The sequence below is a fragment of the Molothrus ater genome, chromosome 5 (assembly GCF_012460135.2).
Source record: "Molothrus ater isolate BHLD 08-10-18 breed brown headed cowbird chromosome 5, BPBGC_Mater_1.1, whole genome shotgun sequence".
NCBI lineage: Eukaryota > Metazoa > Chordata > Aves > Passeriformes > Icteridae > Molothrus > Molothrus ater.
Window position 1 is genome coordinate 45,249,285 of NC_050482.2, and position 20,392 is coordinate 45,269,676.

The window sequence follows — 20,392 nt, forward strand, 5'->3', positions numbered from 1 at the left end:
CTTTTCAGCTAGTTTGCTCAGTCTTTAACTGTGCAGCACTCTGACTTTTGTATCTTGCTTTACACAAATTGCACTAAAGCTGGAATTTATTGTGCTATATAAACAACCAACTCTGTGCCATATGTGTCTGTCCAGAATAGTAAATACGTGAGCAGGAGTTTGTTGCTATGCTTGGGGAAGTTAATTCATAAGTGAGATCTGAAGAAATCTGCAGAGCCAGGAGGAATCTGCATAAGACTATAAACCTATAGGGAATAGAAATGTTGGAGAAATTCTCCAGGTATAGTGATTTTCAGCAGGTTGAAGGAAATAATTCTGCCCCTCTGCTCTGATTTGATGAAATCCCTCCTGGAGTACTGCACCTAGTTCTGGAGTTCTCAGCACAAGAGAGACATGAACCTATTGGAGCGGGTCCAGTGGAGTCCCACAAAAATTATGAGAGGCTGGAAAACCTCTCCTGTGAGAAAACGCTGAGAGAATTGGAATTTTCAGCCTGGAGAAGAAAGGGTTCCAGGGAGACATTTTGGCAGCCTTTCAGTACTTAAAGGGAGCTTATAGTATGGAGATAAAGTTTCTAATAGTGCTTGTAGAGATAGGACAATGGGTAATGGTTTTAAACTAAAAGAGGGTAGATTCAGACTAGATATTGGGAAGAAATTTTTTACAATGGTGATTCACTGGAATAGGTTGCCCAGAGAGGTGATAAATGCCCTGTACCTCAAAGCATTCAAGATAAGGTTGAAGGATGCACTGAGCAACCTGATCTGGTTGAAGAGTCCCTGCTCTTTGCAGGGAGTGGGACTAGATGAACTTTAAAGGCCCCTTCCAATCCAAACCATTCTATGATTTTTGCTAAGTTTACAATACTACTGTAAAAATCACTGAAAAGATAAGGAGACATAGGAGGAGAATGGGGATAGCTGAGATGTTGATGATGAAAATGTTTCACATTTTCACTGTCTGAAAATGAGAAACATTCCTGTACAGAAGTCAAAACTAAGAAGGTTAGTATCCTAGCCCAGTTAGGAAACAAAAGTCTGGTTTGGTCACTGTGGGTATTTTTGCTGATCCTTGGGAGAGTTTGACTGAGCACCCAATTTGATTGATATCCAAATTCAGCTACCTATGTTTCAGGGAAAGCAGGGCAATGGATAAATGCCTTAACTTGAGCAAGGAAGACAAACAGTATGGGAAGATCACTTCCTTTGCAGAATTAGCGTTTTCTTACTAAACATTTGCAATTTATTTATGGAATATTTGTTTCAAATAATGAAAACTATATTTGATGTACTGTTAAATGAAGGTGTTATTTGTTAAGCCCACCATAGAGATGTTTTAGACTCACTTTAAAACAGGAACCCATGGACTTGTGAATTCCTAAATTTCTGAAAGAAGTTGCACTTAAAGTAGATGATGGGGGCTGGATGAATGCTTTATTTGGTGAGGTATCTAGCTAGTCTTATGCAGGAGACAGATTTTATCACTGTAATGCTTACTTTGATAGTTAAGCTGATTATTCTGTATGCTGTTTCTTACAGGTTAGTAAGACGGTCGTACCTCGAAATAGCACTATCCTATTTCCGTTTTGCTGAAAGTAATGAGGATGAATCAGAGACAGATAATTCAGTGCGTTCCAAATTAAGTGTATGTTTTCTATCATTTGGGCAGGGGCCTCTTCAAAACAGGAAATATGTTTTGTGCACCTTGCCATATTATTATTTGCAGCAACTTATATATCATACTGAAACTAAGAGTCCTCCTAGAAAAATCACACAAAGAAACCATATAATAGAATTTGATCTTGTTTGATGTTATCTCTCCTGTTGAATAATATTTAAAATAGTTTTCTATATAAAATAGGAAGACACAGAACCGACAGTGTTTTCATTTCCCATTATGTACAAATTAATTTGTACCTTGGAAAATGTACTTAACATTCAAACCTGGTTTTTTTTAAATGCTAACTATATCAAATTTCAATTTTTCTGTACAAATATGAATGACAGCATGAGAAATAGAAGTGTCTTTAATCACATGAAAGTTCCTACGAGCCATAGACGGAAAGCAAAATGTGTAGCATTAGAGAAAAGAGGTTATTAAGATTCAGAAAAGGGGAATATGATAGCAACACTGTATACAGTAATGACCATAGTATAAGCTGCTCTGAGAAAACTTTTTCCAGGAGCAACCAATTAGTATGCTCTAGATTTTTTGTTGTTGTTTTTAGCATTTAATGCATGGATTTACATTCAATGCCAATTTTTACAACTTAGAAATAAAACAATTACTTTATAAGTTGGAGGACTTTCTTCTATGTTTAGAATATATTTTACTGTAATATATTTAGAATCCTGATTATGAACTGGCATATAATTTTTAGACCTATTCTGAAGATCGGGCTTCTGAGGAGGCTATGAAATCAGAAGTGTACAAAGCACAAGCCTGGATTGCAATAAGAGCAGCTTCACAGGTTGGTGCAATATTCTGAAGAGGTATTTTTTATTTTTTAGGTTTTGTTTTTTTTTTTACATGTCATCTTATTCTACTTACACAAGCAAATAAGGCAATGCAAACAAGAGTGTTAAGGTTTCCTGAAATTTCTGGCACAGGTCTTGTTTAATAAAATTAAAATGACCACTGAATAATGCATTTAATCTCTCTTGGAGAGATATGACTCTGCTTACCTTAACTTTGATTCAGTGCAAATAAAATGGCACATGACTTGATAAGTGTTCACATGTATTTGACATGTGGATACATACCAATGGCATCCAGATGAGGATATCTGGTTTGAAATCAGTATGTAGTAATGAAGCTTTCAGCAGAAATGATTAATTTTGATATAATGTGTACCTTATGTCAGAAAGAAATACAATATTTTCCTAACTTTTAAAAATATAGTATGTTGAATAATTAATTTTTTGTCCTCATCTTGCTACTCTAAGATATTAAAATCTATATAAATTTTGTAGTGAATGAGTCCTGAATAAAATAAATGTTATTGTTATTTTTAGGTCAGTGAAGCTATGATTGCTTCTCAGCTGTTAATTGGAATGAAGAGTGTTAAAGACCTGAACATGAACGATGAAGTACAACAAAAAATCCCAGAATTTGCTTCTATGGATCTTTTTTCTTCGTACAGAGATTTCATATCTGGTATTGCTTTATACCTAGTAATATCAGAAAATTAAACAAATAATAAGCTATATATGCCATGTAATCTAGTAATACATTTAATATCTTGTTTGAATTTATGAAAAATTATATATCACCTTTGGAAAGTAAAAGTAAAAGTCTCATCATGCATAGCAATACAAAATATTAAGTAGAGACTTCATAAGTCTTTAAATATCAGCCTGTGCATGTGTTCATTATTTTAAGAAAAATTCATTGTTTGCATACTGTGGTTCAGAAAGAACCACAGTAGAGTGCACATACTGCCATAATTTTGGATGGTCCTTTGTTACAGGACTTCCCCACACATATAAAGTAGATATTGGCCTTCTTATCCATCATCACTGTTTTTATTTTTTTCCCAAACATTGACATATAACTGATGTTTATCCCTAGGTATATTAGCATTCCCTTGGAGAGTTTCAGTTTTACTCTTGATTTTGCAAAGAGATTTTGGTGTTGAATAGCTTCTCTCCCTGCATCATTCCCCAAAAACCTCAACCCAACCAACAAAATAAAAACAAAACCACAAACAACAAAACCCACCAAAACTGACAAACTCAAACTCTTGCAAAGTTTTCTGCCTGTGTACTGTCTTCTAAAAGTCAAAGTCAGTAGAAAACTTTCACTGTCTTTCCAATCCAATGGATTATTATTTACATACGCTTCCAATAGCTTGGTAGAACCTTGTCTGGTTTATTTCTAAATTCTGCTTTTATTTTTCAGCTAAAGGAGTTGATGAAATGGAAGTTTTTGATCTACAAAAAACCTCAGCAGTGAAACTAGGAATTCTGAGATAATGAGTGCTAGATGTTATATAAACACTAAGGCAAAATATTCATGTTTATTTTTAAACAGAAAACCATTGGTAGTGATTTTGGTTCAGTGACTTAATTTCAATTATGACAAGTGACCATCAAAGACTGAATTGCTCTGTTTGATAGGTTCTGGAAAGCTGAGCCATGTTGGCATACTGTACAGTGTTTAAACATATGTGTTTTGATTAGTTTATGAAAACAAATGTTGTTTTTGATTAGTTTATGAAAACAAATGTTGTATGCTAAGACTTTCCATCTGATTGTTTTGTACTAGCTCCATTTGCTTATAATTGCAGATAATTTTTTTTTCTTTTAGCAAATGCAACATGTGTTTCTCCTGATAGTTTTGCTAGCCAATACAAAGAAGAGTAGAAAATGTAGAAAAGCAATAGTAGGCCAAAATACAAACATTTAAATTGAATTGTAAATTCTCAGCATAGAACACTAAATATTTTCTGTAAAACTCTTGGTAAAAAACATATTTAAGTTTTCATCTATAGGACAATATGGCCATTTTGGCATTGACAGTGAAATGTCAGGAATAATAAAAAGACATTCAGATTTTGTAGAAGCACTCGTGATTATTGTCTGAAAGTTTACTGTTAGGAATCACTATAACAATGTTTGCTTGATTTGGAGTGAGAAACAGAGCTCAAGAATTGTGCTTTTGAAAGAGCCATGTACTAATACAGTGAAAACCAGTATTGAATGTAAACAGTGATGCAGTGATTTCTGTACTGATAATTTGTTCCTCTTTCTGCATAAGTACAACTTTTAGGCAGTGCAAAAGAAAATATTATCTTTTGTTTTATTTCACAGTTAAGAGTATATTTCAGTGAAAATGTGCTTAATATCTAAAATGGATGAAGGATTAAAACTAACAATGAATACTTCAGTGCCTATCTATTCTGAGTTAGGGTCAACAAAACTGGGAACTTCAGCTGCTGCAGTTATGATTGGTGACTCCTTGTGTTGTTTCTATTTAGTAAATATCTTCTATTGAACAATGTGCAGGAATAATGGTTTCATATTCAAATTCAGAGAGAGAATGCACCTTGCTCTCTACTCCTTTTGAATTCCTTGCAAGGATTAGTAAGGTTCTTGCCTGTGATCTGAGAAACAATTTTCAACTAATTTTAAGGCTATTTACTATTTCAACTCATATTAAAAAAGAGTAAAAATAATTTTTCTTGTATGAAAAATATAAGCAGTTTCACAAGTTATACTTCTAGTTACAGATTAGTCAGTTCCAACACAATGCAGAAATAGCTTTTGAATTCTAACCACTTCATGTGTGTTCTTGAACTCTTATTGGATAGCAGATGGATACAATGTTATCTCTGAAACTCCCGAAGTATCTTCTGCTGAAAACAAAGAAATCACAGAAGACTGTCAGAGTGAAAGTGAAGGAACAGAAAGTCTTGTCACCAAGGCAAGCCAGAAGAAAGATCCAATAACATGGGTTCTCATGATTCGCTACCACAATCATTTGAAAAGAATTTATAACACAAACCTATCTGGTATGCATTTTTATTTCCTTCCAGAAAACTGCTATAGATGAGATACTGTTCTTGAGGGCAAACAGTATCAGATTTAAAGGCCATAATCTGAAGGAGTCAAATTTTTAGTTCCTTTAAGTTATATAAATGCAAAAAGTCTTCATGGAAATCCAGATTTATGTCAGTTTACACATGCTGCAAGGGAAGATATTACAACCTTTCTTCATAGTTATTCATAAGCCTCCACAATACAAGGAAGGCCTCCCTCAAAACTTAATTGTTATTACTACATCTGAAGCATTTTTAAAAATTTCATAATCTATATTTCTTTGAGTTCTAGAAAAATCAATCTAAAGTCACATCATAAATAAATCGGTTCAATTTGAGGTTCTGTATTGGAGACCTGAGTGTAGGGTAAATGGGAAGGCTATGCACTATTAAATGTGTTTTGACTGAAACCCCAGATGTGATTTGCAAGCTTGAGTTATTTCATTGCAAATAGAACATGGTAATAGATAGGACCTTTCAAACAGAGTAAGAATCCATTAATTGCAAGGCCTTAATACTGTGCCCCTACAAGTGATATACAAGTGATGACCCAATAGGTGAGAACAAAACGATATTGTATGTATAGGTGTTATTTAGAGAGAAACTTAGCAACTCTGAAAATAACAATTCCAGAGAGGGCTGGGTTTTCTACCTGCAGCATCAAATGAAAGTATTGTGGCTCAGCACTGAACTGGAAGGAAGGTATCTACAATTAAGTGTCAAAAGGTGCATGTAAATCTCAGCTGTAGTTACCTGTTGGGGAGCCTAGGGGGAAACTCAGCTGATCAGCCCCTAGCTGTGTAAACTGGGATCTTAAGAGCTCCTCAAGCTGATTTTGACTGTGTTGAGAGTGTCTATTCTAGTGGGTGCTTAGACATCTAGTGAACATACTGGTGCTTACACTTTGAATTTAAGTACCTACACCTCAAAATTATACCTTCCATTTGATGCTACTTTATAACGTCTGGAGAGAGTTTGTTTCACTGTCTGATCACTGATGAAAAATTACCAATAGCATAAGCTAGTAATATTTAAGGGCAATCAGTATAATTATTGGAAATGCATTTATATGATAATCTATTTACATATTTTATGATGCTTCCAAAATTTATGAATACAGTGTATATGTAGTAACGTGACATTTTAATGGCAAATAATGATGTAATTTTAAGAATCTCTTTTAAAAACTGCCCCTACCCAGGAGCTGGATCACTTTCTGGAAGAGATGGACACCTTGGTTTGATTTCTAACACAGGAATTGTTCTACGCATAGCAGAAATGCATTCCTTCTTTGAAAAGTATTTGTTGGAATATTCATTGTGTTGTCCTGAGAATTTTCCAGCAGAACTACATGATGTAGAAATACCACTCAGTAATACAACTGATTCTTCAGAGGTACTTATATTTTTTCTAATGTTTCAAAAATATTATACTGGTATTTCATTCAGATTCTTGGTAATTCCAATGGTAATATTTCTGGGAGCACTATAGAAGAATGAAATTATATGCAGAGGATCAGTACAAAACCAAAATCCTGTGGAAGCAGTGAATTATGTAGTTAACAAATGCAAATATCCTTGTGTTATTCATTCCTGCAAAAATAATCCCCATCCCATAGCCAGTGTATTTAGACCCTAGAAGATTAAGCACAATGATATTTTAAAAGGTGTTTTTATTGGTTAATAAAGTTGGCTGTTAGTCACTAAGGGCTGAGATTTAAAATCTTATAGATCTTCATCTTTCATACCAAAAATATCTTGATGTTAATTTTGTAATATGTATGTACCAGTCTCTATATTGTTAATTTAGTCTATAATAAAAACATGACTTTCAAAAAATATGTACATTATATTTTATCAAAAGTTTTTTAAGGTCTTGTATGCCAATTTTTTCACTGATTATCAGCTGGCTAGAAAATAAACTTTTTTTGATCTCTGGCTTGTGAGCAGCCTATTTGAGCTTTCAAATGTAGGCAGCTCAGAATACATTACTCAGATAAATATTGAATTAGAATTCTGAATTTTACACTGACCATGGCATACGTTTTGAACATTGAATGAAATTTGTCTTTTAAGACCCACTGTAAAAATAATTGTCTTCAAAGTTTCTCAATCCCATGTCTTATATTAATAATTATCCTAATATTAAAAATTAAAATGAAAGATCGATCTTTGTGGCTTATTTTTTAGTTATTATATTCAGTATTAAATGGAGACAGGGGAGCCTTGAGGAGGGAGAAGTTGGTATGTTACAAAAATGAATAAAAATACTTCTGTGAAAGTAGCTTGTCTAGAGTTGGTGAACTTTCTGCAGTGTTGGACAGCATATCATTACTCATTTCCCAACAAAGAGCTGACTGTGCCACAGAATAAATTGTAAATATACAGTATGTGACATTTATAACAGCCATCATATATCAAAAATTATTTTACTCTGTCTGCTCTTTTTTTGACATAATTAATATTACAGTATTCTAGAATAATAAGCTTCAGAGCTCACTGTCATGTTCATGACGGGTGCAAGCTGCATAATCATGTGTTAACTTCACTGTTGTAGACAGCTAACAAGCACAAAGCTCTTAGTTTTTTTTTAATTCTAAGATTCATTGATTTTTACCACAACATTTTTAGAAGCTTTAACTATCCAGAAGGTTATAGATGTTATTTAAAAATGTAACTGTAATTTATTACTTTGAGTTTTAACAGTAGAAATAGACATAATTTTTGAAAGAATGAGTTTTATGTCCAAAGTTGTTTCACTTATATCTACCTCTGTAACCTATTTTGGCTCTTGAAGGCTTTTTCTGGTCTGCTGACCAAAGAATCCCAATTACATTAGGTCTATATTTAAAATTCTGGGCCCTGTTACATTTTTCATGCTTTTTTTTTTTTTTGTTCTGATCCATGATAGTAAGTAGGTCTGGAAATACTTGACTAAGATGGTTTGTTTTCAGGCTTCTGAGAAAGTTGAATAGCCAAATATTTTTGTATGTTATTCAGCAACCTACCAGTTTGACAACAGCAGTTGTAACATTCTTCTTCAAAAAGATTCAATATGAACAGAAACCCAAAGGATGCAGTTCAGTGAAAAAAAACAAAACAACATAACAAACATTTTAGAAAGAAATATATAGCATAAACTGGAATTTTAAGAGCTCGAGTTCAGGGGCACAGAATAAATTAAGTTCTTCCCATGTCCATATATGTGTTTTCTCCTAATTTTTTTCACAGTCCATGCTAGCAGGACAGTGATTCATTACTGAATTAGAAGAGGGCTGTAGTGAGTGGGTCCTCCACGCACAGCTCACGGCTTACCATGGGTTATGGCTGCTGAAGGCAAATCCATGTGCTCGAATTTATGACTTCCAAACCCCTGGATTCATTGTTACCTTCACTTCTACTAAAGCTTCATGTGGGATGGTAACTGGCTTAATAGCATAAAATCAGATTATTATGAAAAAATCCATCTTTTGCTCACTTGGATTTACTGCCTTGTAGTTGTCATACGCTGACTTTTTTTGTAGAGGAAATAGGTAAAATTCTCCATTTTTTCAGCAATGAACATTTGAAATTTGAGAAGAACTAACTTCCCAGGAAGCTGTTTTTAGTGTCCACATTTTGGAACCAATGATGGAGACATTAGGCCTATTTCAAATAGCCTCCATGTTCCCTGAAAAAGCAACTGTTTGGCCAGTGTTCTTTGCAGATCTGTGTAATACTTTAAAAAATAGAGATGGTGTGTTCAGCCTTTAAATCAAATATTTCACAATTTTAAGAAAAGGTTTTATTCATACATGAATGATGGCTGACAGTGTTCCTGCATTAATTCCCTGGTGAATGACAGCCAGCAGTAGCTATTTGATGAATGCCTGCTAATGTTCCATATGTATTTTATAAAATACAACAAATCCTCACAAATTAAGTGGTTGAATTTTCAGCAAGTGTCACCCTTTGTTAGTTGCAAAGCTGAGAAAACAGATAGGTAAACATAAATAAAGCATTATTCTAACATTGAGAATCCTATTTTAATTATCAATATGTATACTTGACAAATTACTTTTTCATCACTAAATGTTGTATTATCAGTGTGCCAAATAATAGATTTGAGCCAAACCCATAATGCCATAATGATTGTAAGTCAAAGGCAACAATCATTGTGACTGTGGGTATCTCTAAGTCAGCCCACAGATCCTTTGTATTAGCTTTAGAAATGTGTCATCACATAAACATTGAAAAGTCTTAACTTAGTAAAAAGGACACCTTTAAAAACTACCTATTTACCGAAATAAACATATATTTATGCTGGAATGAAAGTCATACCAATTCCAGTAGACACTAGATTATAACAGATTTGTCCTGTTGCAGAAAAATACAGAAAATACAGTTTAAACTTTAATTTATTTAAATGGTGTAATTTAAATATTATTAAATGTTATTATTTACTAAAAATGTAACATTTATTTTGTGTTTCAGATGTCTATTGATATGTCTGAAACTACATCAGAAGTTTCACATGTGAGAGCAGCTTCTCCAGTTTCTGTCGTTGCGGAATATGAGAAGACAGAGAGTAGGGCAACAGTTGCTCCAGATAAGGAAATTAACATTCAGTGGTACATTCCTCCTATGGCAAAGGAATCAAACGATACAGAAACTAAGGTATAACTAGAGCAAAGCAATTCCTTAGGGAGTGGAGCAAATTAAGTCTCATTTCCAATGAATATTTGTGTTACAAGTTACCAGCTTTTTAATATAATTATGGTGATAGGAAGAATTTATTTACTCTGCTGCAAACCTGCTCTTTAAAAAAACAGAATGCCCTTACAGTTTTTTGTTGGCAGGCCAAAAAACCACCTTTTTTCCCCCATATAGAGCTTCCAGGCTATACTGCATTCATGCCTGTTGTAAATCCCTGATGTCTTTAAGACCTCCAGTCTAAGTTTCAGTAGATGTGACTGATGCATTCGAATAATAGTTTGGTGGGAGACTCTTGGAAAATCAAAGATACACATATACAAGGAAAATGGGTTTTTGTAAGCCTCATTTTCCTAAAAGATCAGACTGAAAATGAAAGATGAAAGAGATGAGAGGGTTGCGGGACCGTGAGAAACGATGACATGGAATTTGTTTTATCTTTACGCAAGGGAACAACATGTAGGTAAAATTTCTGCTACAGCAATAAAAATCCACGATCTTAAACTTTCTGGCATAGCAGATATGTTTCTAAATTTCTATTAGACCCATTTATCTTTATTAGGAAACTGATAGAAACCCCGGGAGTTAATGTAAATAATGTACCTTTGAATGTGGTTTTGCAGGTTACTTTAGCATGACCATACAGATCAGTAGAAGACCAGAGACAACTCTTAAAACCAAATAATGTATGAATGCCATATTTTTGATATTTTCCATATAGTCAAAATATTCAGCTACCATTAGGAAGCATATTTTCAATTGCACTAGTAAACACTTGCAGTGAAAGATGAGAACATTCTGCTTAATTTTCTTATAATGGTGTGGCTTTTTTAGATTGGTGAGTTATGCACACTTCATGGATTTAAACCTAGCATGATGACAGCCATGCATATGATTGACCAGGATGAGGACAATGCTGGGATTTTGATAGTGACATCATGTGGTACACCTAATTTTCAAAAATATCCAATTAATTAATTAAATTAATCTAAAACCTATGAAAACTGAGTGTAGTACAAATTCATATGAAGTCACACTACTCTCTTTTTTTGAAGGTCAATTATCTAAGGCTTCATCAGTACACTGTATTTGATATTTATTGTACTCTTGTATCACTGAAATAACTCAGGTCTACTGCATTACAGTTTATGCATCCCATCTCTCTTGTAGGTTTTGTTGCTTTATGCTTATAATACAAATCCTATCAGGATTAGTGACATCAGTTCAACGTCCATGTTTTCAGGCCACTTGTGGATTCCATTGGCTAGGTAAATAATCACTGACTCTGTCCTGTTATTTCATGCTGTATTAAAGATCAATCAGCCATTTAGGATGAGAGAAAATAAAGTACAAAATATCAAAGAGCTGTAAGTCTTTAAAAACATTCATTTTTGCTTTTCAAAGATTTTTGACTGTAAAAACCGTAAGATGTCATACATGTGTTAAGCCCATCCAAACAATTGCTTTTTCAATGCATTCATTAGCATTTTAGTTTTGATTCCTAAAGAACCAAGCAACATATGCTAATTATATTACACTGGCTTAGCAACATAGCAGATCTAAAAACCACTCCCAGCAGTTCTTCCCATTCTCTCATTGAATCAACTACTTTCTCCATACCATATTACAACTCTAAGAAAGCAAGAATTTTTCTCAGTTGTAGCACTGGACTCTGCCCTTAATTTTATATCCTATGGCATTTTTCGTTATTTCTTTCTTGTCATTCATCTAGTCTAAAAATTTCTGGAACTGCTTAGTGGGTGGAAGGGAAGAAGTAATGGGCAGCCTCTGCCACCCTGGTTAGATGAAAAAGCCATTTCTTGCAGAGGCATTCCTAAATTAATACTTCCTGTTTTTACTGTAAAAAGCTAATGCATTCTATATCTCCATTTATTAAATGGAAAACTTATTTATGTAAAATTATGAGATCAGTCTAAAAATGAAAGAAAATGTAGAACCTAATCAATATGTAATAAAAGCTAGGTCAGCCTAATTATAACCTGGAAGCAACAAATATTGTTGTTTTATAGCAGTAATAATGAAAAACTTTGTCTTCTTTTAGAATTATTTCTTTAAGGGAGAAATTGTCTGATCTGAAGGAGCAAATTGAATTATCGATGCAAGCTTCTAAGAGCTTTTCAACTTCAGGACGTACAAGTTTTCATGAGCAAAATGAAACTTTGAAAATAATTCCTTCATTTAAACCCAAGAGAAGTGATGCAAAAGTGCATCTCGATGGTAAAATAGAAGTAAGTGAGAACAGCTTGGCTCTTATATATGTTTGACTTGATTTAAGATGCCTGTTTTGGGGAAATAAATGATGGGCAACTTGGAAGGCAGACATAAAGGCAGGCATTAAGCTTCTCTCACCTCTTCAAAGAAAAGTTGAAATACTTTCACTCCTTATTTAATATTTAACTTTTCCTTATATATTACTTGTTGCTTTAGAAAAAAAACCCAGGTATTTTCAACTTTTTACTTGAAAATAAAGGCTACTTCTTCAGGTACATAGATTTGGAAACTGATACCTAATTTATAGTAATCTACATATGAAAATCCTTGGCAATGTGCTAAATTAGCAAGGTGATCAACCCAAAAGTGCTTTTTAAACATCAGTTACACATCTTCAATGTAAAATGGGCAGTGGTGGTTTCTGAAATAAGAACCTTCTAATAATGTTATTGAGAGATGACTAAAATTGGCATGGGGTTTATTTTCATTTTCTCTATGCCATCCTCTTTTCTTTTATTAGCAAGGCTGAATACAAGCAAATACTCTCCCCACATACACACACACAAAAGGTAATTTCAGAATTTTCCATGTGCTCTGTTTGAGATAATGTCATTGGAATAGGATGTTGCCACAGCATAAGTGCTGCTTGATAAATGCCAAGGCAAAATAGACGTTTATTTTCAAAGTGGGAGACATTTATCATGTGGCAGGATTCTCTTTATATCTATTATGTGAAATGATTAATGATGTAGAGGCTGTCATTTTGTCTGATGGATGCTGTGAAACAGTGACAATTGTGCACTGTGCCATTATAACGAGGCAGTATTTTGACCAGCTTGGAGAAAAAATGGTATTTTGGCCAATCACTGTGTTCAGGAGGGTAGACAGAGCTGTCCTTTAGTGAGTGTTTCTGATTATCTGAAGGTGTTTGCTCAAAATTTCATTAATATATGTCAGTAATTGGTAAAAAAAGTTTAGAATACTAATAAGATTAACATGCCATGCATTATGCATGTATAAATATCATCTTGTCAGGGTGTTTGTTTATCATATCTTCAGTAAACACATAGCAAAAGTATGCTCAGTCACTGGATTTAAAACCTGAACCAGGAGCAATTTTGCCTCAGTAGAAACTGCAAGATTTGGGCATTGTGTTTGTACAGGAAACACTACTCTTTGTGTTGCAGAAAATTTATATTCATCAGCTAAGGTTTACTTTGCTGTGAATTCAATTAGTATAACCTAAAACTTGAATATTCTGAAAAATTTTGTAAGGCTGAGCCATCTGTTAGCTTATCAGAGGAGACTGATAGTACAGCATATGTTTGTAGTACACAGATAGTACAAATTTCTTCTTGTTTTATACCATTAGGAAATTGCTAAAAGGTGTTTATCTGAAGTCAAAGCACTGCTTTCTGTTGATCCAGCCCTGTCCTCTCCATTAACTGAGGTATGTTGTTCTCATTAAGAGTAAAAATCTGTTTTCTAAAATAAAACAATTGTTCAATTGAACTGAAACAAGGATTATACCACTAAGCATCTTCCCATGTTTTCCTTATTTTGTTTTGGTTTTATTTTATCATCTTTACAAATAAAATCCAAATGTGCATGATTACAAACTGTGAATATCTTCACTGTTCATTAGAATCAACTTTTCATACACGCAAAAATGTATTGAAAGGGGATTTTTGCTCACAATGGTTAATACAGATTATTCACCACTCTCTGGTCGTTGTTTACACAGACTCCAGTGAATTTCCATGATGGAATCGCCAAATGCAATTTCTTTCCATTCTTGCATTTTTGCAGTTACTCAGGTTTGATTAGTCCATTTTCTTTAGCTTTCTCTGTCTTGCCCATGACATGTTTTGAGAGATAGCATGCAATTTTTTTGTCCCCACTGATGGGACAAAGCATCTTATTCATGCTGTTGTTACCCAGTGCAGTCAGTATCCCAGAGGAGACTGTGGGAACTGGCCCAGGGTGGGGAACAGTGCTGTTCAGTGTTCTCAGCCACCTCGGGGACATCAGGGAAGGACCACAGCTCTCAGGGCTCAAGGGACTCCACAGGAGATTCTGGAATCCACTTTAATTATCACTCCCTCAACTGATCCTCAAATATCTTGCCAGTAATTGTTCACAATGGAATGATAATGGAAGATATCCACTGCACTGTTCCAGTCAGAGAGCTCTTCCTACCAGAACAGAATGTGACTTTTATCTGAGAACATTGGACTAGTGCCTGTTATAGCAGAGAGAATCTGTCCTGTGCGTCCTGCAGCCCAGTACCTGAGAGTACACACTGCTCTTTGATACACATTGCACCATTCCTGCCACCCCTCGTTATCCATCCTGAAGTTCTCTCTCAAATGACTCCCAGACCTTCATATCACACAATCTGGCTTAATCAATGCATCAGATTACATCCACATCCCTTCTGCAAAGCTGTACTTTTCAGGGTCCCACTGAAGTATCTTCCATGGTAGCAATATTTGATAGATTCCTAGGGAAAGATACAGACAAACTTTCACAGAATCATGAAAAATTTCTGGAACTGTTTAAATTCTTGTGAATTCCTTTCACTTTGCCTGCTTCTATTTGTGGATCTAGGATGGAAGTGAGGGAGCAGATTTAGTGATGTTCTTCTATTAAAAATACGATGTTTACTGCACTGTTTTTATTCTCTCTAAATTCCACAACCGGGTGGAACATCACAGAACTTTCATCATGAAGTTTCAAATACAAACTTCAAACTAAGATGCTTTGAGATATGGTAGTCTTGGTTGAGCAGCTGAAGCGTAATCCTTCAAGACGCTGAGTATCTTTGTTCTTCTCTGAAGCCCACAGAACATGTAGGGTGCTTAGCACTTCCTAATGTATAGCATATTTCACAGTAGCTTTCCAAACTTTCATATAAGCTGTATGTGTGCATTACCCTGTCTCAGCCAGAGACAGAAAGCTCTGGGAGGGACTATGTACACCACAGAATAGTACATTCCCTTTGTTTTGGAATGGAGGAGAAGGCAGCGGATACATTTCTTATATGTAGTTTTTCACCATTTTCCCCCACCAAACACTTTTCTGTTGCTCATCTTCTGGTGAATTAATTGGGGAAAGTCACTTCTAATTTGTAGTCTTTGTTTTCTCATTGTCTGAGCTGTCACTCTTCTGTCGTGTTGCCACTTTCTCTTCTTTGATTCTGTTTTTTTTCTCTCTGTGTCTTACAGTGCTTTTGATTCAGCCCTGAATTATATTTACAAATGGAACAAGTGCGTTTTCATTGAATTATTCATTTAAAATGATTTGAGTCTTCATGTTTTAAGAATAAAAAATTATCAGCCTACTTGTTTTTAATGCTGTTTAATGAGTAGCTATGTCCTTGAGAGAGATATAGTGTTTGGAAGCTCCAGTCTTAAACATTAGAAGTAAATTTATAAATAAAATAATTGCATTAAAAATTAACCTCCCTCTGTAACTTATTCCAGTCATCTCTGTCCTCAACTGTTTTTTGTTGATACCTAAATCAGTTAAATAGTTCTCTGTGTTCAATGGACACTCAAACCAGTTTATGATTGCCCTCTATTTCACCTTTTACTGTTAGCTCAATTCCTTCATTTTCTCATCTTAGGAAAAGCCTTCCAAATTACTAACCATACTTGCTGCTCTTCATTTTACCTACATATGATCATCATAAACTTTGTGAGCAAGACTGTTCATAAAAGTTTCCTCCCTTGAATCCTGTTTTACTAGTTTCCTGCAAGAAATGTCATTAACCACAAATTTATACCCAGGCAATAAATATTTCTAACTTACTCATTGGTTGAATTTCAGAAATCTGACTTTATATGAAACTATTGGTATAGATGTATATGTATATTGGTATATACATGTGTGTGTATATATATATTGGTATATATGTACTTTTTGGTACCTCTAAGCTTAATGAAGTTATTAATTTAGTATTTATTTTTTTTTCAGATCCCATTTGATGTTACTTTGCAATCAATAACAAATTTGAAAGATATGTTTGATCTTGCCAATGGATGTATAATAAGTGATGGAAGTCTTTTCAATTGGATGATTTCTCTGCTTCACTAAATGCTGTTTTGCAATAACTTCATCAGTTACTATCTGAATGCTACAGACTTAGACTTAAGTTCTAGTGTTAATATAACAACTTCATTAATCACACCAGGATTTGGCTCCTGTTATGTTTTATAATTTTCACTTTTAGGTTATTTCCAATTATTTAAACATTAGTAGTTTTTAACATTAAAATATTTTTTTAGGAATTTAATATTTTTAAAGTAGTTTCTTTATAAGAGGATTCTCTAGCTATTCAATAATTTCTTATTGTTTAGAAAAGCTGAATAGGTTTGTAGTCTTCTAGTTCCTGCTAATAGATATTCCTTTTTCCCTTGAAGTTGTATTCTCATCAGCAATTTTAAAATTGTTTTTTGCAGTTATCAAAAGTTGGTATTATTTCTGAAGTTGAGAATTTTTGGGGGGGCTAAAATGATCAATGAGTTAGTTTGTTTCTTATTCATCTGTTTGGAAACTAGCATTTCAGGTTGTTGAGGGTGCAAGTGATCACTCAGATGTCTTCATAATTTCAAAGCATTTTTTAAAAAAACAAACACCCCCCCCCCCCCAAAAGGCAGTACAAAGAATAAAATGGTACAATATTGAATATTTTTATATAATTCTAAAAAGCTAAGGGAACCTTTCTGAATGTTGCTGTAAATATTATTTTAAAGTACTCAAGAAATACAAATGAGTCCTAACAACAACCACCTGAGGCAATATGCTCAAGCATATTCTCCATCTCAATGGGTGGAGCATCTGAAATGCCCCAGTGATTGAGATGGAGAATTTGACATGAACAAGTGAATTAGCAGAGAGGGGTCATGGTCCTTTGGTTTTGCTCACATCCCAAAGCCAGGCATTGCTTTGTTACTTGGAATGATTTGTTTGCAATAAACAGCAAAAAAACCCCAGGACATTTGGGCAGGAATCCTATGAGACTTGTCCTATGGGTAGTTATGGTTTTGTACTTCCAGGAAAATTCAGCATTAATGATTACCATTCCTGGGCTCATTTCCTGTGAAAAATGCCAGTCCCTTTCACTTCACTTCCCTGTACTGTAGCCCAGTGATAAAACAATAAACTTTTTTGAGCTATTTGGAAATTGCAGATTTATCTTGGCTTGTGCTTTTCAGAAAAATGTTACCTGGTTGAGTTTCTTTTAGGGAGGAAGAGGGAGAGAGAGGTAAGATTCTGAATAATGTGTATCCTAAATGTGATGAGTGCAGGAAGAAAGGGAATAAAGTTCTTTCCTATTTCTCTTTGCTCCTATAAAAGAAGAAGACTGGATGTATTTGTGTTATGTGTAGCTGTTTAAAAGTTGTGCTTTTTTTTGTTTTGTGTACACTTTTCAGGAATGCTGTAGGTAGTAGGAAAATTAGAAGGATAATGATACAATGATGAAAAGAAGGGAAAAAGTGAGTAATTGATAGGGCAGTTATTTTTGCAAGAAAATTTTAAAACTGAGTTAGTATGATTATTTAACTTGACTACCTAACAGCCAGTTTGGAGGAGAAACTCCTTAGCATTATTCTTTCATTAAAAAATTATTGTTCTGCAGTTGTTCAAAAAGCAGGAAAGATAAAAATTGACATTACTCGTTTTTCTTTTACAAGGAACAAGTAGGAAATTGCAGCTTTAAAAAAAAAACAAAAAGGTATTCTGTATTTTGTTGTGCTTTGTACAAACTAAAAACCTATCTTTTTTTGTTTGAGGTCACCTTGAGGATTGTCATAGGACTTTTATGCAGCTTAATTAATATTTCTAAAACATGCTATAGGTATCAGGTGAAAATGGAAGTGAAGTTCTATTACAGACAAGGTGTTTTTTTTCAGTGCTGCCTGTCTGGACCTTGTTATATTTCCTGTACTTGAAAGAGAAATATTAAATAAAAGCCTTTACCTATTCATTTAAAATACATTACTATACTTACTTTCCTATAATACATATTTTCTAAGATTTTTGTTTTAAAGAAAAATGTTATTCTTTAACACAGCACAGTGAAATAATAACATTAAAATATTGACCTCACTGTATCCATAGCAGCAGATTTTATTCTCATAAATACAAGATAAAGTATTCAATGCAGGTTTCAGAGGAAACATTGGAGAAAACATTTTTCTTTTAGCATATAATTAAACTCTTTAGTTAAAATCTGCTTGTATGGAGGGAACCTCATATCTGAATGTCTCCAGTAATCACACAGAAAAAAAGTATAAAAGCAATTGCAAAGCAAATTATTTCTTGGTTATGTATTGCAGTAGTTGGGTGGGGTTTTTCGTCCTTACCAGTAAATGGAGACTAAATATGTGAAACCAGAATAGATTTGTGTCAGCACCATGCTGAATTAGATTTGCATAGAATACTTGTCTGTGTCACTGTCTCCAAAATTAAAAAGGAAGAGGAGGAAGGACGATTTCACTTTGTAAGGGAAGACCTTCCTCATATGGGAAGTTCTTCTCTATGATCTGCCCCATACAACAATGCCAAAAAGCTGCTATTGACAGCTTTGAACCCCTGGCATGTTTACCAATTCTTTTCAAATTTTAACTGAAATATTTCTCCATTTTACATCTGTGGAAGGAATGGATAGTGCTTCCCTATCTGATAAATCATGGGATGGGGCAAGGAGAAAGAGAGAGCTAGAGGGAGAGCACACTCTGGGGAGAAATTGAAAGATTCTGAAAAGAATGACATTTTATCTTCAGTGCATTCCCTTGGGTGAGGGACTAGAAAGACCTATGAGAAACTAAAGAATAGTAAAAAGAGGTGTTTGGGGCTTTTAAATTATTTGAGTATTTTCTGTTATGTGAACTGAATGAAGCAAAAATACTGAGTAAAAAAACCAGTTTCTGGTCCTGTAATTAAAAATTGTATTATCAAGAACATGCTGGAGCTCAAATTGAATTTGAACAGGGAGCTTAACAGTGAAAGGTCTGAATGGACTTTAGAATATTTCAGTTTTCAAATACTGTTTCAATATAGTTTTAAATTATATTGCTGCCTTGAAAGATGTTCTATATTCAAGGCATTCACAGGATTTCTCATGCCTACAAATATATAGTAACTTGAAATTATTTCTGGTTAAATTAATTTTATGATGTGGAAATCAGTAATTTCACACAGATTTATCCAATTGTATGTGACTGGTTTTTAAATTCCACTACAGCTACAATTCACAATAATTTTTTGTTGTCCAAAGAATGTATCCATTTTCTGGATGACATGAATCTAACAGAATAATCCTAGTAATTACCCTCACTATGCCTCAGTTTCTTTATCTGAAGATAACAGTAATCCCCTCATCAGTGAGGGATTTTAAGTTTTCTGCATCAACATTTGGAAAATATTTTCAAATCCTTGAGTGAAAGAGGAAGGCTATTTATGTTACTATTCAGTTGAGACACGCTGTAATGGAACAGTCATTTGTTTCCAGTCCATTTCAGTGAAATACAAGAAGGAAGATTCTTTAAAATAATAATGATGGAGTTAGAATTAATTGTTGGCTAATATGCTGAACTAATTAAGCCAGCAGAGAGATCCATTTATGCTTGCCAAAGGTTTTCTTTGATAAAGATACTGAGAACATCATTAAATGAGAGAAGTGAAAATATGAAGCATAGGTTAATCTTTAAAACAGAGTGGGTGAAAGGGTCCAGAGGCAAGTGATGAAGTCAAATATTTACCACTGCAATTTAATTTTCCACTCTGAAACCCCAGAGATAATTAGAATTATTCTCATTTATCTACCATCTCAGCATGATTTAGGATTCTACTTAATGTGCAAAGAAAAAAAGATGGGCTGTGCTGAAGCAAATGGCACCAAAACTCTCAGTGTGGAAGCAGA

The 20,392-nt window shown here is 34.1% G+C and overlaps 1 protein-coding gene across 1 annotated transcript in view; it reads left to right on the forward strand.

The window, feature by feature from the left end:
- CFAP54 (cilia and flagella associated protein 54) overlaps nt 1–18,581 on the forward strand; it is a 128,231-nt gene extending 109,650 nt beyond the window's left edge. Inside the window, exons 65-74 of the mRNA XM_036401171.1 lie at nt 1,539–1,644; nt 2,381–2,470; nt 3,015–3,156; nt 5,312–5,512; nt 6,741–6,934; nt 10,012–10,194; nt 11,401–11,498; nt 12,293–12,479; nt 13,835–13,912; nt 16,441–18,581. Of these exons, the coding sequence (XP_036257064.1) occupies nt 1,539–1,644; nt 2,381–2,470; nt 3,015–3,156; nt 5,312–5,512; nt 6,741–6,934; nt 10,012–10,194; nt 11,401–11,498; nt 12,293–12,479; nt 13,835–13,912; nt 16,441–16,560 (1,399 nt within the window). The 3' untranslated portion in view covers nt 16,561–18,581. The remainder of the gene's footprint in view (nt 1–1,538; nt 1,645–2,380; nt 2,471–3,014; nt 3,157–5,311; nt 5,513–6,740; nt 6,935–10,011; nt 10,195–11,400; nt 11,499–12,292; nt 12,480–13,834; nt 13,913–16,440) is intronic.
- The last annotated feature ends 1,811 nt before the right edge of the window (nt 18,582–20,392 follow it).